The sequence below is a fragment of the Panthera onca genome, chromosome B1, assembly GCF_046562875.1.
Source record: "Panthera onca isolate mPanOnc1 chromosome B1, mPanOnc1 haplotype 2, whole genome shotgun sequence".
Lineage (NCBI taxonomy): Eukaryota > Metazoa > Chordata > Mammalia > Carnivora > Felidae > Panthera > Panthera onca.
Genome location: NC_138342.1, coordinates 19,960,434 through 19,984,936, shown reverse-complemented (window position 1 = coordinate 19,984,936; position 24,503 = coordinate 19,960,434). Strand labels below are relative to the sequence as shown.

At 51.1% G+C, this 24,503-nt stretch overlaps 2 protein-coding genes and 1 long non-coding RNA gene across 5 annotated transcripts in view; 2 read left to right on the top strand and 1 right to left on the bottom strand.

Annotated features, from left to right (window-relative positions):
* CCDC149 (coiled-coil domain containing 149) overlaps nt 1-9,301 on the top strand; it is a 92,061-nt gene extending 82,760 nt beyond the window's left edge. For both annotated transcript variants that reach the window (XM_060655322.3, XM_078446233.2), the window contains 2 exons: nt 2,260-2,376; nt 8,672-9,301. In XM_060655322.3, coding sequence (XP_060511305.2) covers nt 2,260-2,376; nt 8,672-9,105 — 551 coding nt within the window. In that variant the 3' untranslated portion in view covers nt 9,106-9,301. The remainder of the gene's footprint in view (nt 1-2,259; nt 2,377-8,671) is intronic.
* An 8,018-nt stretch (nt 9,302-17,319) lies between these two features.
* SOD3 (superoxide dismutase 3) lies at nt 17,320-22,394 on the bottom strand. Its single transcript, XM_060655323.3, has 2 exons — nt 22,267-22,394; nt 17,320-18,697 (listed from the first exon to the last, which is right to left on the bottom strand). Exon 2 carries the CDS (start codon nt 18,679-18,681, stop codon nt 17,941-17,943), a length of 741 nt encoding a protein of 246 aa, XP_060511306.1. The 5' UTR covers nt 18,682-18,697; nt 22,267-22,394; the 3' UTR covers nt 17,320-17,940.
* A 135-nt stretch (nt 22,395-22,529) lies between these two features.
* LOC132692660 (uncharacterized) lies at nt 22,530-23,872 on the top strand. 2 transcript variants are annotated; one of them, XR_013555332.2, is made up of 2 exons: nt 22,530-22,798; nt 23,608-23,872. It is a non-coding gene; the product is annotated as an uncharacterized LOC132692660 (long non-coding RNA). The 2 variants fall into 2 exon arrangements; XR_009616506.3 differs by having other exon boundaries at nt 23,508-23,872.
* The last annotated feature ends 631 nt before the right edge of the window (nt 23,873-24,503 follow it).

The following is a 24,503-nucleotide window of genomic DNA, read 5'->3' as shown; positions in this document are numbered from 1 at the left end:
TATCCCAACCTGTACATCTACAGTTCTCTTTGGGACACTTCTCCAGACTGTGTCCCTGAAGATTCTGGAGCTTTTTCCACATCAGACACTAGCTGTGCTGGTGGGGAGCTTCAGGATCAGCTTCTATCAGATTTCTGTTCTCCTGGGATGACCCTCCGCAGACACCAGAGTGCTGTGGCTGCTAACAACATACGCCATCTGCCCGAGGCAGCAGCAGGCACCTGTGCCCACCAAGACATCAGAAGTCCCAAGAACCCATCACCCATTTATCCAGACACTTATCAGCTATTTATTAAGCACCTCCCATATGCCGGACTCTCTACTACAGTCTTGGAAATGAAGTTCCCTACTGGGAAGCCAGTATTGTAAACAAACTGAGGGCTCAGGGGTGCAGTCCAAGGTTCAGCTGGTTCTCTAACGGAGGGAACGTCTTTATAGACATACCATTCTATATCTGCTGAACCTGAAGCAGAGTAAAATCACAGAGCTTTAGGGCCCCTGATGTGAGCCCCAGAGAGACTGAGTAGCTTGGAGTTAGAAAAGGTCTTGCTTAGAGTGTGATGCTAAGTGAAATAAGCCATACAGAGAAAGACAGCTACTATATGTCTTCACTCTTTCACTCTTATGTGGATCCTGAGAGACTTAACAGGAACCCATGGGGGAGGGGAAGGAAAAAAAAAAAAAAGAGGTTAGAGTGGGAGAGAGCCAAAGCATAAGAGACTCTTAAAAACTGAGAACAAACTGAGGGCTGATGGGGGGTGGGAGGGAGGGGAGGGTGGGGGATGGGCATGGAGGAGGGCACCTGTTGGGATGAGCACTGGGTGTTGTATGGAAACCAATCTGACAATAAATTTCATATATTTAAAAAATAATAATAAAGTAGCATAAAATTAGCACTGTCCAAAAAAAAAAGAAAGAAAGAAAGAAAAGGTCTTGCTCAAAGTTGGACTGCTAAGGCTGGATCCATAGCCCTGGGGTTTTCATTTTGGGCACTGCAGTTCCCACCCTCAGAATCACAAGGCCTCGTGGACAGAAGTCTGGGATCAGATTCTGCTTGGCGTGCCCTCCTGACCCCTGGGCAGTGTCCCTTTATGTCCACGTGTTTTGTGTCTGTGTGCCTGTGTCCATGAGCCGCACTGTGTCCAAAGCCACACTTCCCTGCTCCTAACTTCCAGAACTTGCCATGGCCTCAACAATAGAGTTGTAATGGTCTTCTTCATTCCTCAAACTTTCTCTATCCGCTTAGGGTGTTCATACTACAAGTTCCTAATAGATGAAAGAGTTTGGCCAGTATGGGACTAAATGTTGTAAGTGAAAGTTTAGCTGTGATAATTTGGGGGACCTGATACTATCTTCCACATGACAGAGTTAGTACTCAGCCTACATGATCAAATTGAAATAAATCAAATATAGTGTATATAGCAAGTAGAGTGTGTTTATTTTTTTTAATTAAAAAAACTTTTGCTTACACTTATTTATTTTTGAGAGACGGAGCGAGACAAAGTGGGGGGGGGGGGAGGGGCAGAGAGAGAGGGAGACACAGAATCCGAAGCAGGCTCTGGGCTCTGAGCCGTCAGCACAGAGCCCGACTTGCGGCTTGAACCCACAAACCGTGAGACCATGACCTGAGCCAAAGTCGAACGTTTAATCGACTGAGCCCCCCCAGGCGCCCCTAGTGTAAGGGTTTAGAGTGTATGTAGCTGTCTACACTGCAAAGTAATAATTTCAAGATGTGACGTTCACTGAGCGCTAATGAAATGCTTAAGTGCTTCACACGAGTCCGTTCATTTCATCACAACTACCCGGCGAGGTGCGTGCTGTGCTTCCTCCTTTTACAGAGGAAGGCTCCGAGGCTTAAGTCCCTTGTGTGAAGTCAGCCATCTGGCAAGTGGCGGGGTCCAGAACACAAACCGTGTAGCAGTCCCAGAGCCTGCACTCCCGAACACCCCGCAGTGGTTATCTGTGCTCTCACCTAACCCAGACCAAAGCCATTCGGTTTGTGGCCAACATAACAAACGGTGGCATTTCTTGGCAGCCGTGTCCCAGCAGACTCTCAGGACGCTAGACAGCTGACCCTGCACCTCCCTGCCTGGTCGTCACGCCACAGAAGGGGCCGGTCAGCCATTCCCCTTCCACGGCGTGGCCTGTGATTAAAGAAAGTGCCTTGTTCACCCAAACGGCCAGCCCATTGTGTGGGGTGAATGTAACTATAACCACACTGGTGACATCCTGTGTCCATTTTCCCCTTTTCCACGACAGGGGGCAAGGACACCATACTGTTCGGCGACCCCGCTGTTCCCACCATACAGAGATCAAGGTCTCCCCTGCTGAAGTTCATCGAGCAGCCTGCTGAGAACAAAACGAATTCCAAGGACGGTCAGTAAGCACACCTTGATTTCTCTGTCTCTACCTGATCACAGAGGAGGGGCTCAGTGGGCATCAGTTCTTCCCCTTCCTACAGCTTCTGTGGCCCCGTGGGGTCATTCCTTGCATTTCCTGTTGTCGTTTCTGTGGGTCTGTCTTGTTTGGAGCTTCCGGCCAAAGAATGCAGGCCTCTGGACTCAGAACAGTGGCTTCAAGGTTAAGAGAAAGGGCTCAGGATATGAACAGGTCGGGCTCATATTCCAACCCCATATTGTGTTGGCTCTGAGAAGTGGGACTTCTAACCTCTGCACGTCTCCTTACCCATAGAATGGTGAGATGATGGTGCCAACCTCAGGGAAATCTTGGCCCATTGTCTGGCACAGGTTAAGTGTCCTGGGAATCATTTAAATGGAGAATAAAAGCTTCTCCTCTACCAGACACACTTTCCGGAGGCAGAGAGTTTTGAAGGTACCGTTGAGGGTGCCCATCTCACAATGTGAGATACAGCTATCTTCCCATGTGGCAGTCTTGTTTCCCCAGCTAAACCATCTATCCTTCCTATCTTTCCAAGTTTTGTCTGTCTTCTTTTTTATCCCTAGTGTGATCGCCAGCTTCCAGGATGGCCCCCAGTGATCCTCACTTCCTGGTATTCATGCCCTCGCATATTCCCCTCCACATCGTATCAGGGTTAATCTGGGTGACTGATAGAATACAAGGGCACAAGTAACCTTATGTGACTTCCTAGGCTGGGTCATAAAAGACATACGGGGTCTTCCTTTCTGTCTCTGTCTTGAGTCATCCTCCCTGGAGGAAGCCGGCTGCCATGTGCTGAGGATACCCAAGCAGTCCTACGTGCTGTTCACGCGGTCGGGAACTGAGGCCTCCCAGCCACCAGCCGTGAAGCAGAATCCGCAGCCCCAGTCAAGCGTTCAGATGACAACAACCCCAGTTAACATTTTGGTGACAGCTTCATGAGAGACCGCTAATGAGAGCCACCCCGATCAATTGCTCCCAGGCTCCTGAGTCTCCAGCTGCTATGTTTTGAGTTAACTTGTGGCACAGTAGCACGTAACTCACATACCCAGCTTGCAGGAGCCAAGGGTCTCTCCCCGATTCCGGTATTTTCTCTCCGTCTCCTCTCGCTCTGAGTCATGTCTGCAACCATCAGCGCTATGAAAATATTCTCGAAATAGTTTTCCAGCCGGGTCCCATCTGCAGAGTTACAGTCCCTTATTTGCCAAAGTGCAGACTTTACCACCTAAGTATTCTGTGGGCTTCTCAAGTATGCCGTCACCAACTCTCCACGCTTCCTCCCTTTTTTTGCCACCCTCTCGGCTCTGCAGCTACCTTTGGAGTCCTCATTGACCCTTGTCAGCTTTCCTTCCTCATCGCATCTGGTCTGTGGCCACTCTTCTTCAGACCTTCTCCCACCTCCATTCCTCCCACCTCTGGCTTGGCTCAACCCTCTTTTCTTCCTCCGCAGGGCTTCCATCCGGTTTCCCTGTCTTCTGGACCCTCCCTACTTCACTCCCATCCTCCTCCCTTGTGCTGTAGGGTAAAGCTTCTGGAGCACTGCTCTCCTACACCTGCACACCCTGCTCTGAAATCTTCGGTGGCTCCCCACTGTCTCCCGCTTGAAATCGTAACCCGGCAAACTGGCCTACCCTGTCTTTCTGACCTGATGATTATCTGACTTGAAAACTGCTTTTATGGAGCTGTACTAACCAGTTTGAAACAGTTGTTACCATTGTGTAACAAGCCACCCCAAAACCTAGGGCTGAAAGGAACTACTATGTATTATTAATCACGAGTCTTTGGGTCAGACCAGCAGTTCTGCTAATCTGAGCTGGGCTCGGCAAGGCTCACTGGGTACAGCTGTATTTTGAAGCTTGTCTCAATCACTTATAATAGTGCATGGAATGGGAAGAATTGGACAGGTCTGGGATTTCAACAAAGAGGATCCCCAAGCGTACGCAGGGAGAATTCTTGGAGAGAATCGCCAACTCGGGTGGGTTTCATATTGGCCAGAAGGCAAGGCCGGGTCTTTCCAGCCAGCAGCACGTGGCTGTTTCCAGATCTGGCCCGTAACACACCATGGTCCGGTGCAGTCTGGAACATGGCTTGGCTGATGGTCACCCCGTGCCACACTGGATCCGAAACCCTCTATCTGCTCTGAGCTTGTTTAGCCCCTGGGTGGGTGGGCCCAGGCCTGCGAAATTGAAATGGAACATGAGACCGGCTTGATTTTCACAAGGGTAGCATAAGTAATGGCCTGATTCAAAATGATAGCTTCCAGAATTCCATCATTACCTCTCATTGTTCCAACCCCGTCCTTCACCAGTGCGGTAGGAACAAGGAAGCATTTACGTAGCGGCTGTCAGCGTCTGGGAAGGTCTCATCCCCACCGCATCTCTGATTAATTCCAACCGAAAGAAGCCCACACTTGGGAGGACAAAGCCCGTCAGAGATCAGTTAACAAAAGAAGACGAATGTCCCCTTCGGGCCAATGTGCAAGGGTGACACGGTTTTAGGAGCCTAACAGCCTTTCTACAAAGAGCTACTATTTCTTCATCTTTTTGAGAAAACATTTTTTCTTTCCTTACTATTTATGCCATGAAGCAATTCTACCGGTCGATTGCGTCACCATTATTGACACGTGTTTGTTATTAGTAAGGATTAATGATACTAATTCTGTGTGCTAAAACAGCACAGAGTAATTACTATTATTTTCTAATAATATCTTCCCATGCCGAGCTAGTTCAAAAATCCTTCTTTCATGGAAATGGCAGTGCAACATGTCTGTTCTCAAGGGGAAACCAAAACTCGGCACAGTTTAGGAGTCAACATTCCATAAACCCAGACTTAAGGGCAGGTTTTGCACCTCCAGCAAGGAGCGGAGGTCCTAGTTATATAGATCAGCGTTTGTGGCATTTTCGGGAACTTTTCTTTGTCTCCTGACGATGACTTGCGCATACTTTTTAGACATCTTTTGGATAACAAGGGAGGAGAGGATTGAAAAATCTTGCTGTTGACCTATAATCTAATCCTGGGCAGTGCCTGCCGCCTATGTTTTCATGGTCCTGAGGCTCTGAAAATCCAGACATTCTCAGGAAAAACAAACAAACAAACAAAATCCCTGACCAGACCAAACGGGAGAACCACAGCCTCGCCCATCCCCCTCTTGCCGCTGTGTTTTGACCTCTAAGGATGACAGCAATGTCGCTTCCCCCCAACCCCCAGCCAAAAAAAAAGGTTGAAAAGTTCTCCCTGGTAATCTCAGAGGTTTGCCATTTTAAAAAAGATTCATGCGTTTGGACATGAGCAGAATGTCATCTAAAGAAATGGCATGAGGCAAAGTACCGGCGACCAAAAGGCCCCCGTGTAATTTAGACCACCCTCACTTAGATGTAAATTAAGGTAGAGAAGATTAACCTGACCCACAGTAAAAACACCACGAATGGTTTAGGGGTTAGGTTGTTACGGGTAAGGTTAATTAATTTTTCAGGGGCACCAGAATATACTATTAAGTGTCTTGGAAGGAGTAATTTCATAAGAGTAATTTCCAGACGGAGTTTATTCATCTCACGTTGGTGAAAAATTTAACTGCAGAAAGGACCATAATTTACTCCTTTTGAATACAGCTCCTTGCACGATGCTGGAAACTTGCTCGTTTTGACTCGGTGTTTCCCTTAACCCCCGTACAACAACCATAAAAATTTTCTTTTCGTTAGTATGGAAATTATGTTATTGCCTCCCTGAGCTACCTCAGATGCCACTAAACGTTTGCGTGAGTTAGAGATCTTTTTTTCTGAGAGTGCCATTTTAGGAACTTTTAGGGTAGCAACCTGAGTACAGCCTAAACAAATACCATAAATTCAGTGGTTGCTCTCATTTATTTATGTGTGACATTTACATATATGTACTAATATACTCATTTATTCATATATATGTCCCCGGATTCAAACATTTAATCAGCCATCTGGTGAGTACCCACTATAGAACACTGGCAAAGTTTGAAGCCCCTGGGTGGCTCAGTCGGTTAAGCGCCCAACTTCGGCTCAGGTCATGATCTCACGGTTCATGGACTCGAGCCCCGCATCAGGCTCTGTGGTGACAGCTCGGAACCTGGAGCTGCTTCAGATTCTGTGTCTCCCTGTCTCTCTGTCCCTCCCCTGCTCACCCTCTGTCTCTGTCTCTCTCTCAAAGGTAAATAAATGCTAATTAAAAAAAAAAAATTGACAAAGTTTAAAAATTAATCAGGTAAGATTTTATACTTCAGGTGATTTTTTTATGAGCTAATTATACATAAGTAACAAGTTAGGGGTAAAAAAGTAAAAAGTACAAAGCTCCCTCGGAGGCGCAGACACAGCTGGGGGAGATGAGGGGCACTGAGGTTGGTAATATTTTGCTTCTTGTCCCGGCCGCTGCTTCCGTGGGTGCATTCACAGTGTAAGAATTCGTTGAACTGTAGACATAATGATTTGCACTCTTTTATGTAAGTTATACTTCCATCAAAAGAAAAAAAGGAAAGTGAGGGACTGTTTATTTTTTTTTTTAACGTTTATTTATTTTTGAGACAGAGACAGAGCATGAACGGGGGAGGGGCAGAGAGAGAGGGAGACACAGAATCCGAAGCAGGCTCCAGGCTCCGAGCCATCAGCCCAGAGCCCGACGTGGGGCTCGAACTCACGGACCGCGAGATCGTGACCTGAGCTGAAGTCGGACGCTTAACCGACTGAGCCACCCAGGCGCCCCTGTGAGGGACTGTTTATAAACATTCTTGAGTGCTTAGAATGTGCCAGGCACTGTGAACAGGTCAGGTGAGGCTCCTGCTTATATTCTAGAATAAGATAAACATGTAAAACACTGAGCACTCAGCCCAGCACAGAAAATCACCTAAAAGTCATTAGCCGGTACGATTCACTTTAGAGAGGGAGAAACCAAAGGTCCCTGCATAAAATGGACAGCAGTGAAAGAACCATGGGAAGTGAGGCTATGGACTGAAGCAAGAGCTCATCAGTTAGGATCCTGCCAAAGACCTAAGTGAAAGGAATGAAAATTTATCCTAAAAGCAGCAAGCCTCCAGTGAAAGGTTCTAAGCAGGAAAGCGCATGGTCAGAACAGCTCAACTCTCAGGGCGCCTGGGTGGCTCAGTCGGTTGAGTGTTGGACTCTTGATTTCGGCTCAGGTCATGATCTCACAGTTCATGAGTTGGAGCCCTGAGTTGGCCTCCGAGCTGACAGCGTGGAGCCTGCTTGGGATTCTCTCCGATCCCCCCCCCCCCTCTGCCCCTCCCCTACTCACTCTCAAAATAAATAAACTTACAAAAAAAAAAGGTCACTCCCTCTAACTGCCCTCATTTGTCCCCCAGTTTCCCCAAATGCCAGCTGTCAGCCTGAAAATATTTGCATGTGTCTGATGCCAGCCCAATCGCAGTAAGACTCCCCTCGGGTCCCCTTATGGGTACCAGGAAGTGTTCCCCCCAGGCCCCTTGCCCCTGAAATCAGCCCTGTGAGGCTCTTGCATACGTTTCACCACTGTTTGGTCTGAGAGCTAAGAAAATCTTGACTTCTGGGGGCCTCAGAGTCTGGCGTTGAGCGCACATGATCAGGTGCTAAGAAGCTGCTCCCCTAGTGGGTCTCAGTCCTGCAGTCTGGAAGGGACGTCAGAGTCCCGCCCCCCCCATTTTGTGTCTGAGGAAAGGAGACCAGATGGGTCCTCCTGATCACAAAGCGATGAGTAGGAAAATGGGGCTGGGTACCAGTTCTCAGGACCCCGTTCTCTGCCATCCATCCCCCTCCAGTTGAATTCGACAATCTCTGTTATTTAGAGAAGTTTGGTGGAACAATTTAGTTAGGAGGCGTAGGGAGCTTAAAGCTTCTTTTACACATAGCATGTTATTGAAACTGAGGAAACATCAGCTGTCTGCATCGAAGAATGAGGTGCTGATGGGGAAAGGGTGAAATCCCTCCCAACTGTTCTCTTTCCTGCCCTGAAGGCAGCCAGCACCTCTTGTCATTACTAAAGGTCCCAGGTCTTTCCTGAGCCGCAGCATCTATAAAACCTGCCTCGATTTAGATATTTAACGGCACACGGAAATGATGGTTATGGACGTGGCCAAGGGCTCCCTTTCCCTCCGTGAATGACACAGAGCGGCTGCTTTCTTTTTTTATGTGAGTCCCATGGCCCCCGCCAGCAGCATGTTCTATCTGAGAGCCCCTGTGACGTGGGCCTGGGGTTGAGAGGAGAGAGGGAGTGAGGGCTGACTTCCTGCCAGAGGTGTGATGCTGTCCCGGGTCTGTTTCAGGGGAGATCCAGACGCAAGAACGAGATGAAAGTCGTGCCGCCACCGAGGCACTGACAGCACCCGAGGACGCGGGAAGGCCCGCCATCAGCTCCCCGGCAAACCAGAGCCACGGGAACCAATGCAACCCCTTTCATCCTTCATTACCGCAGGTACCCTCTGAGGAAGAAGAAATGAACAGGCTTGGAAGGGAAATCACGAAACTGACAGAGGCACAGGCAGAGGCAGAACCAGAAGGGGCCAGAAGAGCAGGTCCCGGGGAGGCTCAGAGGAACGAGATGGGGACAGCCACGCTGGGCCTGACCTCCAGGGGGGAGGCCCCCAAATCTTGCCAGGGCCCCACTGAGTCCAGCCAGGCAGCGGCCGAAGCCTCCGCCGCGGAGGACAACAAGGAGACCCTGGAGGGTGCAGGCAGGAGGAGCCCCGTGAAAACATGAAGGGGAAAGGGATCCCCGCGATGTCACGTCAGAGGCACGGGGGACGGTAAAGAATCAAGCATCAGAGCAGCTTTCGGAGGCGACTCTCTCCTAAAACACTTCCAAGTCTGCAAGTGAGAAGGGACACAGGTCCTGTTGCAAACTGAACATGCTGATGATGCCAGCACAGTGCGATTTATTAAATGCCGGTCCTCAAGCTTCCAGGTGTCCTCTCTTCGTGCCGCAGACGCGCTGCGGTGAACACGGCCGGGCGCAGAATCGTGTCCCCCACGCGGCTGGGTTTTGGCATCCGTCTTTCTGTCAGGCGTTTGTTTTATTAGAGATAAGATGTTTTTCTATTAGCATTTAATGTTGTCGATCAAGATTATGGGAAGAGCTTGAAAGGGATGGGGTTTTTAATCAGGCCCCTGTCTTTGTAATGCTTAGGCGGCTGGAGAGAAAGGTGTAATTGAGCGTAATGGGTCCAGAGGGCCCACGGCTCCGCCTCATCATGTCAGGGCCCCGTAAGGCCTCCCAGCATGGGTGTCCTTGGCTCCCTGCCCGCAGCCCGGTCTGTCACGGCCCCGACTGGCAGGTGGAAAGGGGCTTAAGCAGGCTCAGAAGGCTGGGCTTCCGGTTTGAAATCCACAGCCCCTGTTGGGCCCTGTTTGCTGACTGCTAGAGCTGAGTTTTCCAGCCTGTAATTCTGAAGGATTAATCGACCTGGACTGATGGAGTGGGGCTGGGGGGGGAGGGGGGGGGAGGGGGAGCGGGGGGGGGGGGGGGGATAAGGCAAGGAAGGGGACTCCAGGGGTGTTTTGATTTTTTGTTTCTGAGATGAGATAAGAGCCAGAACCTGGAAATGCTGGTTCTCTCCACTCAACCTGCGCTGCCTATAGGGTTTTATGGCCGTGTAGGGTTAGGGCAAGATAAGCAGTTTCCTGTGCCACCTGAAACCTTGAACCCTTCACCTCGCTTCCTCTGTGCTGCCACGTACTGGGATTTTAAAGACAAGACACAGAGCGGGTGGCCCTAGGGTGGAGAGAGAGGGAGGAAAACAAGATAACTTCATGACAGCCCGTTTCAGGGGGACTGTGGAGCCAAGCACCAAGCGTGGGAACAGGGGAGATCTCATCCCTCCTGGTTCTTTCCTTAGCGATCAAATGAGCTCTTGCAGGTGGCATCTGGAAATTAGAGGCTCGTGGAATGAGAGACCTTTCTTTCAGCTGAACTCCGTTCATTTCCCCAGAAAGGCCCGATACCAGATCCCAAAGCTCCAAACACCCCCTGAGAACCAGAATCACTCCTTGGAGAGGCTCTCCTGCAGGAAAAAGAGAGGCTCCCCAGCTGGGAAAGTTGAAAATTCCTCCGAAGTATCAGCTGTCAATAGCACGCTTGTGATTCCGGCGGGGGGGGGGGGGGGGGGGAGGGGGGCGGGGGGGGGGAGGGGGGCGGGGGGGGGGAAGGGGCGGGGAGGGCCGGCCCACCCTGATACCTCCCTGCCACGTCTCATCTGCGGCGTTACTCTGCTGTGCCGTGTGCTGCCTTACCCTGCAGGAGGGCGGAGTGTAGGCAAGAAGGTCCAGCGTGGGAGCCTGGGCGGACCTCCCGCTGCTTTCTTCCCGCTCGCTTAGAGGTCACCCCAGCAGTGGGAGAGGTGGCACGGCCGAGTCGGTGCTCTGTTGCCCCTGGACACAGGAGCTGGGATCTGGACACACCACCTGCCCCTGCCCGTCAGGCCCCGATGCCCCTTTCATCCGTCTGCGCTTCAGCGCCTCCCCGCTCTCCAGACCCACCCCCTCAACTCCCTCTCCAGGGAGGTCGCTTCTGCAGCTGCAGACCTTGCACAGGCCAGCAGCCACAGAAATAATTTTCCTGCTGCACGAGGCCTTAACTATCTGCAAATGTTCAGCGCGACCGCATCGTCCGCCAGAGCCACCAAAGGAAAACACAGCCAGGTTTAATACAATAATATTAAAAAGAAAGATCTCTCCCCTCGGAAGCTCTGGTTTTGACACACGGTCGGCCAGGTGCACATCTTTAGGGCCCATTCAGTCACCTTCTGGAAAGCAGGGCTTATAACAAACTCTGTCCCATTCCGTCAGGGGCAGGGAAACGCTGAGTCCCAGAGAGAGGGGGGTTTGGGGTACGGAGGTCAGAGGGAGTGATAAGCCACACTGTGTGTGCCGAGGGTTTTGTGTCGGTGGATGGAATTGGAGCCGATGAGTCGATCCTGTCGCATGTGTAACCTTGACAATGCCCCATACACACATATGACACTCCCCCACCCCTGCTGTCCTAGCCGGACATGGTTCTCCTGTTCCACAGACATTAAAGAGGAGGTTTCAGCAGTTATTTATGGTTGTCTTCTGTCTTTGTGAGAGTCGTCATGAAAGCATACAGCATTCTCTCTCGTCCACCAGGTAACCCTGTGTCAGAGTCCTCTCAGCTACAACTCACACTTTAAGAAACTTAATAGAGAAATGAATTACGTTGCGTAACACGAAGTTCAGAAGTAGGGCATTCCTGGGCTGGTGTATTCAAGAAGTCATCGAGTATCTGGGTTCCCATCTTCCTGCTCTGCCGAACCTCAGTGTCAGCTACTCCCTCAAACTGCCAAGATGGCTGCCACAGCTCCAGCATCAGTCACCTGTTCTCACATTTGTGTCCAAAGGCAGAAGGAAGTTTCTCCGTGTGTGTGAGTGTGTGTGTATGTGTGTGTGTTTAAGAGCAAGAGCAAGAAATCTAGTTCTTGGCACATTTCATCGGTCAGAATTATCGCATGCCTCTGTCTACACCGACGCCTGGCAAGGGAGATGGAATATTCCTGCGAAGGGTTTAGGTTCCGTAAGATCACCATGGGAACTAGGGAGGGCCCGACCCTGGACACGCACACTCTAAAAGGGTGAACACCAAAACAAAATCAGGTCTGAAGAAGTACAGGAAAGTTAGAAATGGATTTAAAATAAACCACCGACAGCATTGTCTCTGAAGTCCGTGTCTGATTTTGTTTCATTTTCTTCCCTTTAAAAGCCAGAATGTTGCGTTACTCATGGGTTTGGAGGTGGGGGGAGGGGCAGTGGTTGGTTGGTTGTTAAGAAAAATGCCATCTTCTCTCTGCTCCTCCCTGGCTTCTTTATCATCTATTCTGTTTTGTAGCTGGAACGTTCCCACCTTTGTTTATCTCTTCGAGTATGTCTGTCCTTCCATTATTTTTCCAGCTCGGTTGCCAGCAGAATGCAGAGCAGTCTGGATAAATGAAACAGAGCTGACAGGCCTCTTAATGAGAGCTTGTTTGCACATACTGCATTTCTTGTGACGGCTCTGTACCTGAGAGCCTTTAGGTGTGGATTTTTACATACGAGCGTTTGTCCTTCTTGTAATTAAGGCCCCTGGAAACGGATTGGCTTTTTAAAATCAGGCATTTCTCTTCCTTAACTCCTTTTTCCATGCCTCCTCTGTCCACTTTCCCCTCCCCCTCTGTCGTCTTCACCTCATGTGGCTATTCCAGAAGCCTCTCTAGCTAGGAGGCTCCTACTGGCATTCAGCTCAGTCCCTGCCGGGGCCTCCTCTCAGTTGGCAATCTTACGCTAAATTCATTTTCCCCTATGGGTCCTCTTGTGTCCTCGATCCCAAACACACACCATTGTGACGACGTGGAATTCTAAAATTTTTTTTTTTTTTCAACGTTTTTTTTTTTATTTATTTGTGGGACAGAGAGAGACAGAGCATGAACGGGGGAGGGACAGAGAGAGAGGGAGACACAGAATCGGAAACAGGCTCCAGGCTCTGAGCCATCAGCCCAGAGCCTGACGCGGGGCTCGAACTCACGGACCGCGAGATCGTGACCTGGCTGAAGTCGGACGCTTAACCGACTGCGCCACCCAGGCGCCCCCCTTTTTTTTTTTTTTTTTTTTTTAATTTTTTTTTTCAACGTTTTTTTATTTATTTTTGGGACAGAGAGAGACAGAGCATGAACGGGGGAGGGGCAGAGAGAGAGGGAGACACAGAATCGGAAACAGGCTCCAGGCTCCGAGCCATCAGCCCAGAGCCTGATGCGGGGCTCGAACTCACGGACCGCGAGATCGTGACCTGGCTGAAGTCGGACGCTTAACCGACTGCGCCACCCAGGCGCCCCGACGACGTGGAATTCTAAAAAAAGGTCCTGGCATCGGTCGTTGACATGTTGGGGTGAACTTGGGGATGTGTTATTCCCACTGGGGCATTTGTGCCCCTATTCACCATGTGACATAAAAGATTCAATCTCTTCCTCAAGGAATTTCAAAGACCAGCTACTTGCCCATTGGTGTTTTCGTCCCTGTTTCTTTAAAATTCCAGCACGCCTTTGCCACGCTTTTCTCCTGGTTCCATCACTTTCCTGTAGCCCTTGGGATGGCTTGGTATTCGACTTCTCCTTGAAAAAGCCCTCTCTTTGCTCTGCCCTCCGCTTTCATTCTGGACGCCTCCATTTGGAACAATCTCTCTTCATAATACTGAGGGTACCAGCACACAGCTCAGTTAGGATGTCAAAGAGCCAAAAGATTCCCCTTACTTAACTCACTACTTTAATATATTCCTTTTTTCCAGATGTCTTTCTGAACAGAGAAAAATTTGAAATTCCGAGATGCAGTAGAGAGCTCAGTAGTGAATCTAATTAGAAATGAGAAGCAGAAAAATAAGAAGGGCCTGTCTCTCGATATTATGATTGCTCACGAAAACAAAACAAAACAAGTTGATACAGCATGAAGGCAATTTAAGATGATAGATACAGATGTGCTGCCCTACATTTCATATCACCTCTTGAATGGGATTTTTTTTTTATAGGGAAAGTTTGTACAATACTGACAGGTTAGACTTTCTGGAATCTATGTAAACCCAGGAATATATTTTGGATCTTAGCCAAGGCCAGTGATAGCCTATTAAATTTAAAACAATTGGTGAAAGAAAGAAAAGAGAAAGAAAGGAAAGGAAGGAAGGAAGGAAGGAAGGAAGGGGAAAGAAAGAAAGAAAAAGAAAGGAAGAAAGAAAGAGAAAGAAAGAAAAAGGAAGGAGAAAAGAAAGAAAAAGAAAGAGAAGGAAGGAAAGAAAGAAGGAAGGAATGAGAAAGAAGGAAGAAAAGAGAAAGAATGAATGAAAGAAAGAAAGAAAGAAAGAAAGAAAGAAAAAGAGAAAACCAGCTGCTATTTTGTAGTTTAACTTAAAGACAGAAGTAACTTCTATTCATTTGCAGACTTTGTGTTATTGGATTCTATGACCATCATGTAACATAACTATATATTTTTTTTGTTACCTGAAATAAACATGCAGTAATTTTCCTGATACAGATGATTATCTTTATTATTTGCACCATTCTCCCTCTCCACCCTCGCTACAGGCCAGGCATATAGACTGAGCGTTCCTTCTGAACATATTGTAACAACTTATCAGTTGCAATCTGTCACCTAAAATTATTAGATCGAATGGTACTCATGAAAATTATGGAGAATGTAAAGATTTTATGCATTCCGTCAAAAATGCCAGATCTAAAATCAGTTAGTTTATTTCCTGCAGTCTTTCAAGTTGACCAAAGCACTCACTGATTTGCTCTATTTTCTTACGTTTTTAGTATTTCTGTATATATATATATATATATATATGCACTGAAAAGCCCCACTCGGAAAAAAATTCACTGCAATTCTGAGAAAAAGCTTATCCTAAACATCTAAAGATAGCATTTCTAATTATTGTCTACATTGTGTTTAAACTGTGCAAACTCGAGCATTATTCTCACTTTACCAGCTGTGTCTAGGTAGAGTCATTACATCAAACGCTTCTAATTTTACAAAAAGAAATCAAAACAAGTGTGTGTTTAAGTCTCAGTGACAAATGCAAACCCTGTGAGTCAAACAGGCAAACTGATTAGCAAGCTGGCTGGGAAGTCAAAACAGCAAATATAAGGAGATTAACAAAACAGATCTGTAAGATGAGAGGGGTAAAAATAGCTTCCAGGGGCCAAGTGGGGTCCAGTGGGTGGGTCTGGCCACACGCATCAAGTTCTGTGCCCAAAACCAGATGCCTGCCTGTACCACTCACAATCTTCCTCCGTCCCAGAACTCTACCTGCCCTCCCCCAGGAGCGAGGATCAAAGTTCAGCAAGCCAGCCTCTTCACCGGATGCAGAAACTTTCTTTCAAACCTAAGTGGAAGCAACGTTTCCTGTACTTGAATCTTTCTAGTTGCCGGCATTCACTAGGACACAAGGTAGTTCAATCTGTTGGTACGTAGCTATTTTTCTGACATTAGCCATCATTATTAAGTAGACATTTATTAGATACTTAGGTCCTCCCTTTATACAGCTCTCACAAATAACACTTGATTTAATTCTCACAACAATACAATATAATGATCTTATTTTACAGATGAGAAAACCCAGGCCCAGAGAGGTGAAGTGACTTAACTCAGGTCACACAGCTTCTAAAAGTGTGGCGGAGCGGGGGTTCCAAACAGGCCACTTCACCCTTCTATTATTTCCTTTCTTTGTTTTTTGCCTCTGGAGCCCCATGGAAGAGCTTATCAATCCAATTCCCACCGATGGACCGAAAGAACATGGAATGGGTCTGCTAGGTTACCTCTTTAGTCTTGGAGGGTTGAGGGTCATGAAGAGAGAAACTAAAAACAGAAGATACTATGATCTGAATGTTTGTGCCCCCCCCCCCCCCCGCCAATTCATACATTGAAATCCTAACCCCCAAAGATGATGGTAACAGAAGGTGACACCTTTTCCCAAAGGTGTCCCAAAGTCATGACGGGGGGAGCCTTATAAAAGAGGCTCAGAGAGATCCCTAACTCCTTCCTCCATGTGAGGACAGAGTGAAAGGCACTGGGTGTGAACCCCAAAGAGGGCTTTCACCTGACCATGCTGGTGCCATGACCTTGGACTTCCAGTCTCCAGAACTGTGAGAAATGAAGTTCTGTTGTTTATAGGCCACCCAGTCTGGACTTTTCTATGACAGCCCAAATGGACTACGACATAAGGTAAGTGATGAGAAGCACCAGCCTCCTTCTAAAAAAGAAATCCAAACCTCCCTTGATGATCCTGAATTTAACCGATAATCGGGGCGGCGAGTGGAAGATGGGGTGTTGGGCATCCATCCGTGGGGTGTTCATTCCTCTCCACTGTGTGTCCTATGTGCTTCCTGCCTCGTTTTCACCACTTTTAACTGTGGGGATAGGCAAACACATCTGTTGGGATCAGGATATTTAAAGAAGCAGTTTGCTAGTCCCCTTTCAACGCTGATCTGCACAGTTCAAGCAAACGCTTCAAACCAGTGAGAACCAGTTGGTGGAGCAAAGTCACCAGGCAAAACCCTTTCTCTCCAGTTGTCACTTGGGTTCAAGGAAAGATTTGTAAATAACAAGTTAGTCCTAGTAAGCGGTAAAAATAGCCACCGGGGATGGGTTTCTGGCGAAGGTTCCGTTTGACTCACTGCCTCGAGTCTGGGAGGAATGGAAGTCGCAGCTAGAAAGCGGGTCTGCCCAAGAAGCGTAAAAAGTTGTTGGGTGCTTTTATTCCACAAATGAAGGTGGCTACGCATTCTAATCTAGTCTGTGTAGAGATTATAATTTTCAAAAAGACAGGCTGAACATCCAAGTCTTAGTCAATATCAGCCTGCCCATGGGCTTCATTGTTCCAACCGCCTCTGTGTCAAGAAGTCAAGAGAAGCCTTGTCCTTATCCTGACTGCGGAGAAGGCCAGCAACTTCAGATCCCAAAACCAACCGCCCTGTAAACTGCTCTGTCACACTGCTTCACTGGCCCTCTCCCCACCATCTGGGACCTCAGGCTGCCCTCAGAGGCACATGTGAGGAGACACAGGGCCCAGTGAAGTGGCATTAGCCTTGTGTCACGCTGGCGGCCCCAGCATCAGAGCCACCAGGAAGCTTGTTGCAAATAGCTGTCCATCTTTCCCTTTGGATTCCAGCCCAGGATGCCCAGGGTCTTTTGGGTTTTTTTGTTTTGTTTTGTTTTTGTTTTTTTCTTTTCTCACTTTCCTGAGTGATCCTGGTGCCCTCCATCTTGGGAGCCACACGGAAGGACAAGATAACCAGAGACCCCACGTCGTGGTCAGCAGATGTAGAGAGAGGAGGATAAGGAGAAATCCTGCCTGTTTTTGGGAGATATCTTTGCTGTTTCCAAATAGTAGCTGAGCCTAGGAGCAGAACCTCAAACAAACAAACAAAAGTAACCAAGGCCCCAGTGCAAGACTGAATTGCTGAGTTTTAATATGCAACACGAAGACTGCCAATCGGCCTCTCTGTGGGTGGCAGCGGGCGAGCAACAGCCGAGGACACGGGGACCGGGCGCCTAACTGCAGGCTGCATGTGCTGGCATGGTGTGTGAGAGGTCGGGGGTCGGCGGTTGGGGTGAGGGGCTAGGTGACCTCAGGAAGGGTCTCAGAGCTCCTAGAAGGACTCTAAGGGGTGGGAGGAGTTGAGTCCTTAGGGCATAGCAGGATTGGTTCAGGGCTCCTGGAATGAGGGTAGAAAGGAACCTGGGGTGGGGGTGGGGGATCCGGGAGGGTAGGTGGGTTATTTCAATACGTCCAGGGCTCCTCAGAGCTCGAGATGGGGGTCTCAGAGGGCACGGCCTGCCCTCTGGATGCGGAGGGGTGTCACCGCATACGTGGTTGGAGGCCTCAGGGTGCAGGGGATTTTCGGGGAGACCTCAGCCGCGCAGAACTGGGACCCGGGGCGAGAAGGTGTCTCTGGGAGCTGGGGAGAGAAAGTCAAGGCCGGCAGGGGGCAGGTGCCTGACGCGCGGAGGAGCGGCGGGGCCCGCAGGGGGTCTCCGCCGGCCCCGCCCCGGGCGAGGGGCGCGCTCAGACGGCCTTGCACTCGCTGTCCCGCCGCCGCTTCCGGCGCTCGGCGTGCTCCTGCGCCTGGCGCGCCCAGGGCAGCGGCCCGCACACGCCCACCACGCAGCAGGCGAGCCGGGGTCCCGCGTTGCCGTTCTCCACGCTGGCCGCGTTGCCGCCGCGGCCCAGGTCGTCCTCGCCCGCGTGGACCACCACGGCGCGGCCCACGATCGAGTGCGGGCCGAAGAGCGAGGCGGCCAGGCCGCCGCGGTACTTCCAGAGGCGGCCGTCGCGCACGGCGAAGTTGCCGAAGTCGCCCGGGTGCTGCGGGTGCGGCACGGCCCGCGGGTTGTAGTGCGCGCCGGTGGAGTCGCAGCCCTGGCTCAGGTCCCCGAACTGGTGCACGTGGATGGCGCGGCTGGAGTTGTTGGGCTCGGCCGGGAAGCCCTCCAGGTCGAAGAAGGCCTCGAGCCGGGCGCCGGGCACCTGCTGCCGGAAGAGCACGAGGCCGCTCACCCGGGGCTGCGCCGCGTCCAGCGTGGCCGACGGCTGCACCCGGCAGGCGGCGTGGAGCGCGGCGTCCGGGCGGTCGCCCGCCGCCTGCCGCTGCGTCATCTCCTGCCAGATCGCCGTCACTTTCTCGTGCATGTCGCGGATCTGCGCCGCCGTGCTGGAGCCGGGCTCCTCCGGGTCCGGGTCGGACCAGGCGCGCGAGGCGCGGGCCGCCAGCAGCAGGTAGGCACACAGCAGCGCCGGCGCCAGCATGGCCGGAGTCGGGCACCTGCGGGCGCCCCCAGGGGTGGAGCAGAGCGAGCCTTAGTCCCTGGCAACGTGAGGACCCCCGACCCCAGGGGCTTCCTCGCCCAGCGCGCATTCCTGCCTTGGCCCCGTGCCTTTCTGGGCCTGCTATGCTCCGGGACCTGGGTCAGGTGCTGTGCTTGTAAAGATGGCTTTGACACAGTCTCAAGCAACTCATGGGGATCTTTTCGAGCCGCCGGGGTGATCATGGCCCTCTCAAGTCCTGTCTGCATCACTTGGAGGAAGTCATGGGGCAATGGGGGGAGAGTCTCAGGGCACATAAGGATGACCCTTCCCGACCTCCCCCCCCCCCCCCATCACGCCACCCCACCCCCTGCCACCCTGGCTGAGCATCCTCCTGTACAGACCAGTTAAGACTTGCTACCCCTCATTCTCGGCCCTTAGACTAGCCGTGCCCTCTCCGAAGTGTCCTGCCCCCTCTTCTCTGCCGGGCACAGCAGACTTGAAGACAGAAACTCGGTTTTCCTCCTCATCAGCCCCAGCACCTGGGCCCACACCTGGCTGTAGGAGACATTTAATATGTGATTGTTGAATGAGGACTTCACCGAGGGACAGGCATGTCATCAAGTCATTCTAACACCATCCTGTGATTGGAGATGGATGAGCTCTGGGCTGGGGAAGGACAGAGAAAGTAGTACCCATCCTGCCAGGGGAACGCCAGGAACGCTTCCCCAGAGGAGATGACATTTGAGCTTGGTCTCCCAAGACAAGCCGTTTTTGAGCTGAACCAGACTGGAGACTCCTTTCAGGCAGGAGGCACACCCTGACCTGTTCACAGCCTGTGAAGGGACACGGCATGTCTAAGGGACGGGGGGAGATTTTGTGTGGGAGAAGTAGAGACAGATGGAGGGAGAGGAGTTGCCCAGTTGCAGCAACCCCGATGGGAACCAGTGAAGGCCTTCACCAAGGTGGAGGCAGCAATGCTGGAGGGGTATGGACTTGAGAGACATCTTGGATAGCACGGACAGTGGGGGGGGAGAGGGGGGCACGAGCCGGCGCGATGACTGAGTAGCCAGCAGGGGAGACTGGGCTGGGCCCATGGACAGAGGCCCCGAGAGGACAGCAGGGAGGGTGAGTTCAGCGGAGCCCCCGGGGGGTGAGAGTCTGGTCGGTGACGCACGTGGGGTGTTTGGTAGACATTTGGAAACACGGGTCTGGCACTTGGAAAAGGCAGCGTCACTGGGAGGGGTTTTCCGTGTCGACTGCACGTCACATTCCGGTTCATAAAAGTCACGTGCCCAGGCCTTGCCCGAGAGCTTCTGATTCAGCGGGCATGGATTATTATTTTTGTAAAGCTCCATCAGAGATTCTGGGACCCAGCCAGAGCTTGAGAGTCAAACACAGGTTCAAATCCCAGTTCTAACGTTTGCTCATGGCGATATTGTGGGGGAGTTACTGGCTCTGTCTTAGCTACCTGTAAAATAGGGTGATGTCACCACGGATCACGGCGAGGATTAAATGAGGTATTATACGGCAGGCCAGTTTCATGTTTTTAAGCGCATCCTCAGGGATCAGGTCAGTGGCACTTTCAAGGGTCTTCTCCCACCCCACAGCAGGTACCATTTTAAAAGCAAACTCTGGGGTTGAGGATTTTTTTCTTCCCGTAACCGTTACAGAAAGGCAATCTAGTATGGTGAAGCCTGCCTCTGCCACTTACTCTCTGAGGGTTTAGTTATTTTTATTGCAGAGTTAGGAAGAGTAACTGCCGGACTGAAAACTGGTGGGGCTCCAGCTCTTTCCTGAGCCTCAGTGTGTTTTTTGTTTTTTGTTTTTTGTTTTTATCTGCAAATGGGGATAATAATACATACCTCAGGGGCTGGCTGAGACTTCAGGGAGACAGTTCGAATCGTTAACATTTATCGAACACGCAGAAGCGCTGTTAAAAAGCACTTTGGATATGTTAATTCGTATAAGTCTTCCAGGAACCCTATGGGGTAGGTGTCACTGTTATCCCCATTCCAAAGGGCAGGAAACTGAGGCACAGAGAAGCAAGTGTCTCGCCCGAAGTTACACAATGAATAGCTGAGGGCAAGATTTAAAAGTGTGTGGTCCAAGCCAAGGTTTAGCCACTACACCGAATGGCTCTCAAGTCGAAGGCACTTAGCATAGAGCCTGGTTGGTAGAAAGTTCCTAGTATATGGCGACTCGTAGCGACCAGAGGGAAGCTGCTGATAGAAGTTTCGGGACAGGGGCACCTGGGTGGCTCACTAGGTTCGGCATCCAGCTCTCAGTTTCAACTCAGGTCATGATCTCACAGTTTGTGGCACCGAGTTCCTTGTCGGGATCTGTACTGACAGCGTGGAGCCTGCTTGGGATTCTCTCTCTTCCTCTCTCTCTCCCTCCCCTGCTCATCATGCTCGCTCTCTCTCTCTCTCTCTCTCTCTCCCTCCCTCTCTCAAAAATAAGTAAACATTAAAAAAAAAAAAGAAGAAGAAGTTTCAGGACAATCAGGTGAGAGATGCTATTGAAGCCGTGACAGGAGGACATGATGCCCGGGAAGCGCTCCCAGGAGGAGTGGCAGGAAGGTAGGAGAAACCCAGAAAGTGAGGTCCAGGGAACCACCACCTCAGACACGGCCTGGTAAGGGGTTACCGCCCTGGAGCCCCAGGGAGCAGGAGCGGAAGTGGGGGACCGTCCCAGGCCTCAGCCTCAAGCTGTCCACCATCAGCAATGATGGGGCTCCCCCAGCCCCGCTGGCCGTCCTGCCCCCCAGGACGGCTCTGCCAGTTGGAAAACTCTTCCTTAAAAACAGAACAAAAACAGATGGGCGCGGGGTGTGTCGATGAAGCTTTTTTTCAGAATTGGCTGGGTAATAATTAACATTTTAAGGAGATTCTTTTCTCTTGAGAGAAAAAACATATCTTCCTCCACCTCAGGTGAGCCGGGACTCCTTGGTTCTCAACCTGGACTTCTACGTCCTGAGGCCGGTCCCTGGGAGGCTCCCCTTTCTTACACACACACCGTGTCCCCCTGAGATCGAGCTGTGAAGGACCAAGTGGTTTCGGGGGGCCCTGCTATGTGCCTGGTCTGGAAGGGAAGACAGGTCATTGGAGAAAGAGGTCAAAGGAAGCCACCAGGCCTGTGCCTCCTTCCTGGGTCTGGATCTGGGAAGACGGTGGCCCTTCTGACCTCTTCCCCGTGTTCCCGTCCCTCGGCCCACTCTCAGAAGGAGCCCTGGACGTGAGCCTGAACCGGCCAGGAGCCCCCCCTCTGTGCCTCCGCCAACCTAGCAGGTGGTTCTGCAGGAGGAGGTCCTGGGAGAGGCGGCCTTCCTCACTCGGGATCACTCCTGACCCTAAAGTCCACTGGGACTGGCCTCCGCGGTGCAAAGGACAACAGCTCCTTTCTCCCCGGAGGCCTCCCTCACCCCTTCCCCACCTCCCCGCTCGTCCCCTCCCCAGCAGCCAGGTTCTGTCATTAGATGATCAGTCGCTTTCCCAAGAAGCGCCCCCCCCATGCCCCGCCCCAGTTTCAGACTCTTAAACAAACGCGCTCTGGGAAGAAGGAAACGAACTCCAACTTGGCACCCACCTTTCCCGCTCTTCCAAGAGAGCTTTCCTCCTGAGAAGCGGGGAGCTGCACCCAGCGTTCGCAGGAATGCAGGCTGGCTCCTGAGGCCGGGCTGTTTGCGGGCAGCGAGGGGAAGCCGGCCCAGGGGAGTGGTCACGGCGGGGAAGGAAAGAAGGCCATTGGACTGACTTCGCGACGGAATGTAGGCCAGGTCCCCCGTCGTCCGATTGCCTCACCTCCTCCTCTGACTCCACCCGCCTCCGTCTCCACCTCCGCCCTCCCCAGCCCCCGGGCTCCCTGGCCTGTTGTTCCTTCCTGTGACTCCACTGAGTGGCGCCCAGACGGAGCCAGTGACCTTCAGCTGGCAGCAGGGGGATAAGAAGTAGACAGAAAGCAGCCTGTTTGGAGAGATGTACAATGGTCTCTTTCTTGAGCGGCCTTTAGCTCTTCCCTGATTTCCTCAGCTGTTGACTTATTTTTGCTGGATGCTACCAAGAAGGGAATGGGCCCCTTGCAGATACACGTGGTGTTTTCGTCCCAGAGCCTTTGAGAGGTGAGAGGCAGGAGGGGGGGGGGGGGAGGGGCGTGCACTCCGGCTGCCCAGGCCCCGCTGTGTCACATCCTGACTTTGCTCCGGGACCAGCTCCCCCGGGGCCTCCCTTTCATCATCTGTAAAATGGGGATATGATGTCAACCCGGCGGCTGGCACACAATCAAACTCCTCAGCAATCATCATCACTGTTGTCGCTTTATTATTAAAGTTCTCGAGGAGTCTTTGGAGAGTATGCGGCCCAGGGCACCACGAGCCTTTTCCACATCCCCCCCTCCCCCAGTGGCCTTCCTTCCTTTGCTGCCATCATCTTTTCTCAATCACAGCAGCACTTTCCTGAAATAGCAGCTTTTCTCTCCCAGAAAAGCCCACATGGGAGAAGGCAGTCCTGTCTGCCTGCTTGTCCGCCCTCCAGCCTTCTTTCCTTCAACAAATGTTCTGTGGGTGCTCACTCCATGCTGGGTGCCCAAACCTGCAGGAGCCCCTGCCCTCTGGGGGTTTGTAGTCTGGGAGGGAACAGTGGTGTCGACAGATCCATCCAGTACAGAGTGAGGAGTGAGGCTGCGAAGGGACGGGCAGGGCCCCTAGAGACCCAAATACTAGTCCTGGCAGCCGGAAAGCTTGTTCAAAATCTTAGATTCTGGGCCCCACCCGAGGCTGAGTGAATCAATTGCCAGCTTCCTAGAACTGTTTGTTTGCTTGTTTTTTCAAGGTGGTCATTCTGGCGGGCAGCCAGCTCTGGGATTTTCTGTTCGCCCGCATCCTTCCTTTGGCAACAGCACCTCAGTTTTCTGCATTTTCATTCCATGCAGGTGGAATTGACTTCATCCCTCACTCCAGAGGTGGGTTTGTGACTCATCAAAACATTGCATTGGTTCCAGGATAATTCATGCAGAGCCAGTGAAATGTAATGCCACTTCTGCCGGGACTTTTAGAAAGACTGGAGTTCTAGCCACCCCCTGGCCCCCACTGGGGGAGAACCCAGCTGAAGACTGGGCCAATGTGGAGGGAAGTGGAATAAAAGGTGAGTGAAATCGTGACTCAGGGGCAGAGTTTGCACCCCTGGATCTAGCCGTACCTGAAGCTCTGTTTTTTTTACGTCAGTCAATACGTTCTCATTTTGCTCAAGTTGTCTGGGTTGGGTTTTCCGAACTGGCAACTGAACACTTTGCGGAACACTTTCTCATACGGTATTTTATGTAACGTTTGTATTCGTGGTGTGGGATGGGCGTTAGCTTGCCCACTTGGTAGATAAGGAAAATGAGGTGCGGAAAGAATCCGGAAGGGGCCTGAGGTTGCAGAGCCTAGAAACTGGCAAAGTCGAGAGCTCAACTCAAGACTCTGATCCCTAAAGCCTGCCTCCTTAATCGTTACACTTTACTACCTCGCAGGCTGAGAGATGAAAGAAAGAGACAACAGGTGAGCCGGCCCCCCATGGCTGTCTCCTCGCATCAGTGACTGCCTTGCAGCCAGACGCTGAACTGCTGACCTCTCTTTCTTTTCACGTCGGTTAATGTCTAATACAACAACTGAAAAAATCAAGGGAGTGTTGTAAAAGCAGCAGTATTAGAAAATGCAGTCCGAGGTACTCCTGTCTGTGTAGAAGAGATCTCTGCTAGAGAACTTTGAACTTCTTTTGTGCAGGGACACCGATTATAGTTTCCTTTTCATTGTGTTCAGAAAACGCATAGAACAAAATTCCACCAGG

What these genes read in the sequence shown, in the direction of transcription:
- SOD3 (XM_060655323.3), bottom strand. Translation starts at nt 18,681, where the DNA reads ATGCTGGCGCCGGCGCTGCTGTGTGCCTACCTGCTGCTGGCGGCCCGC.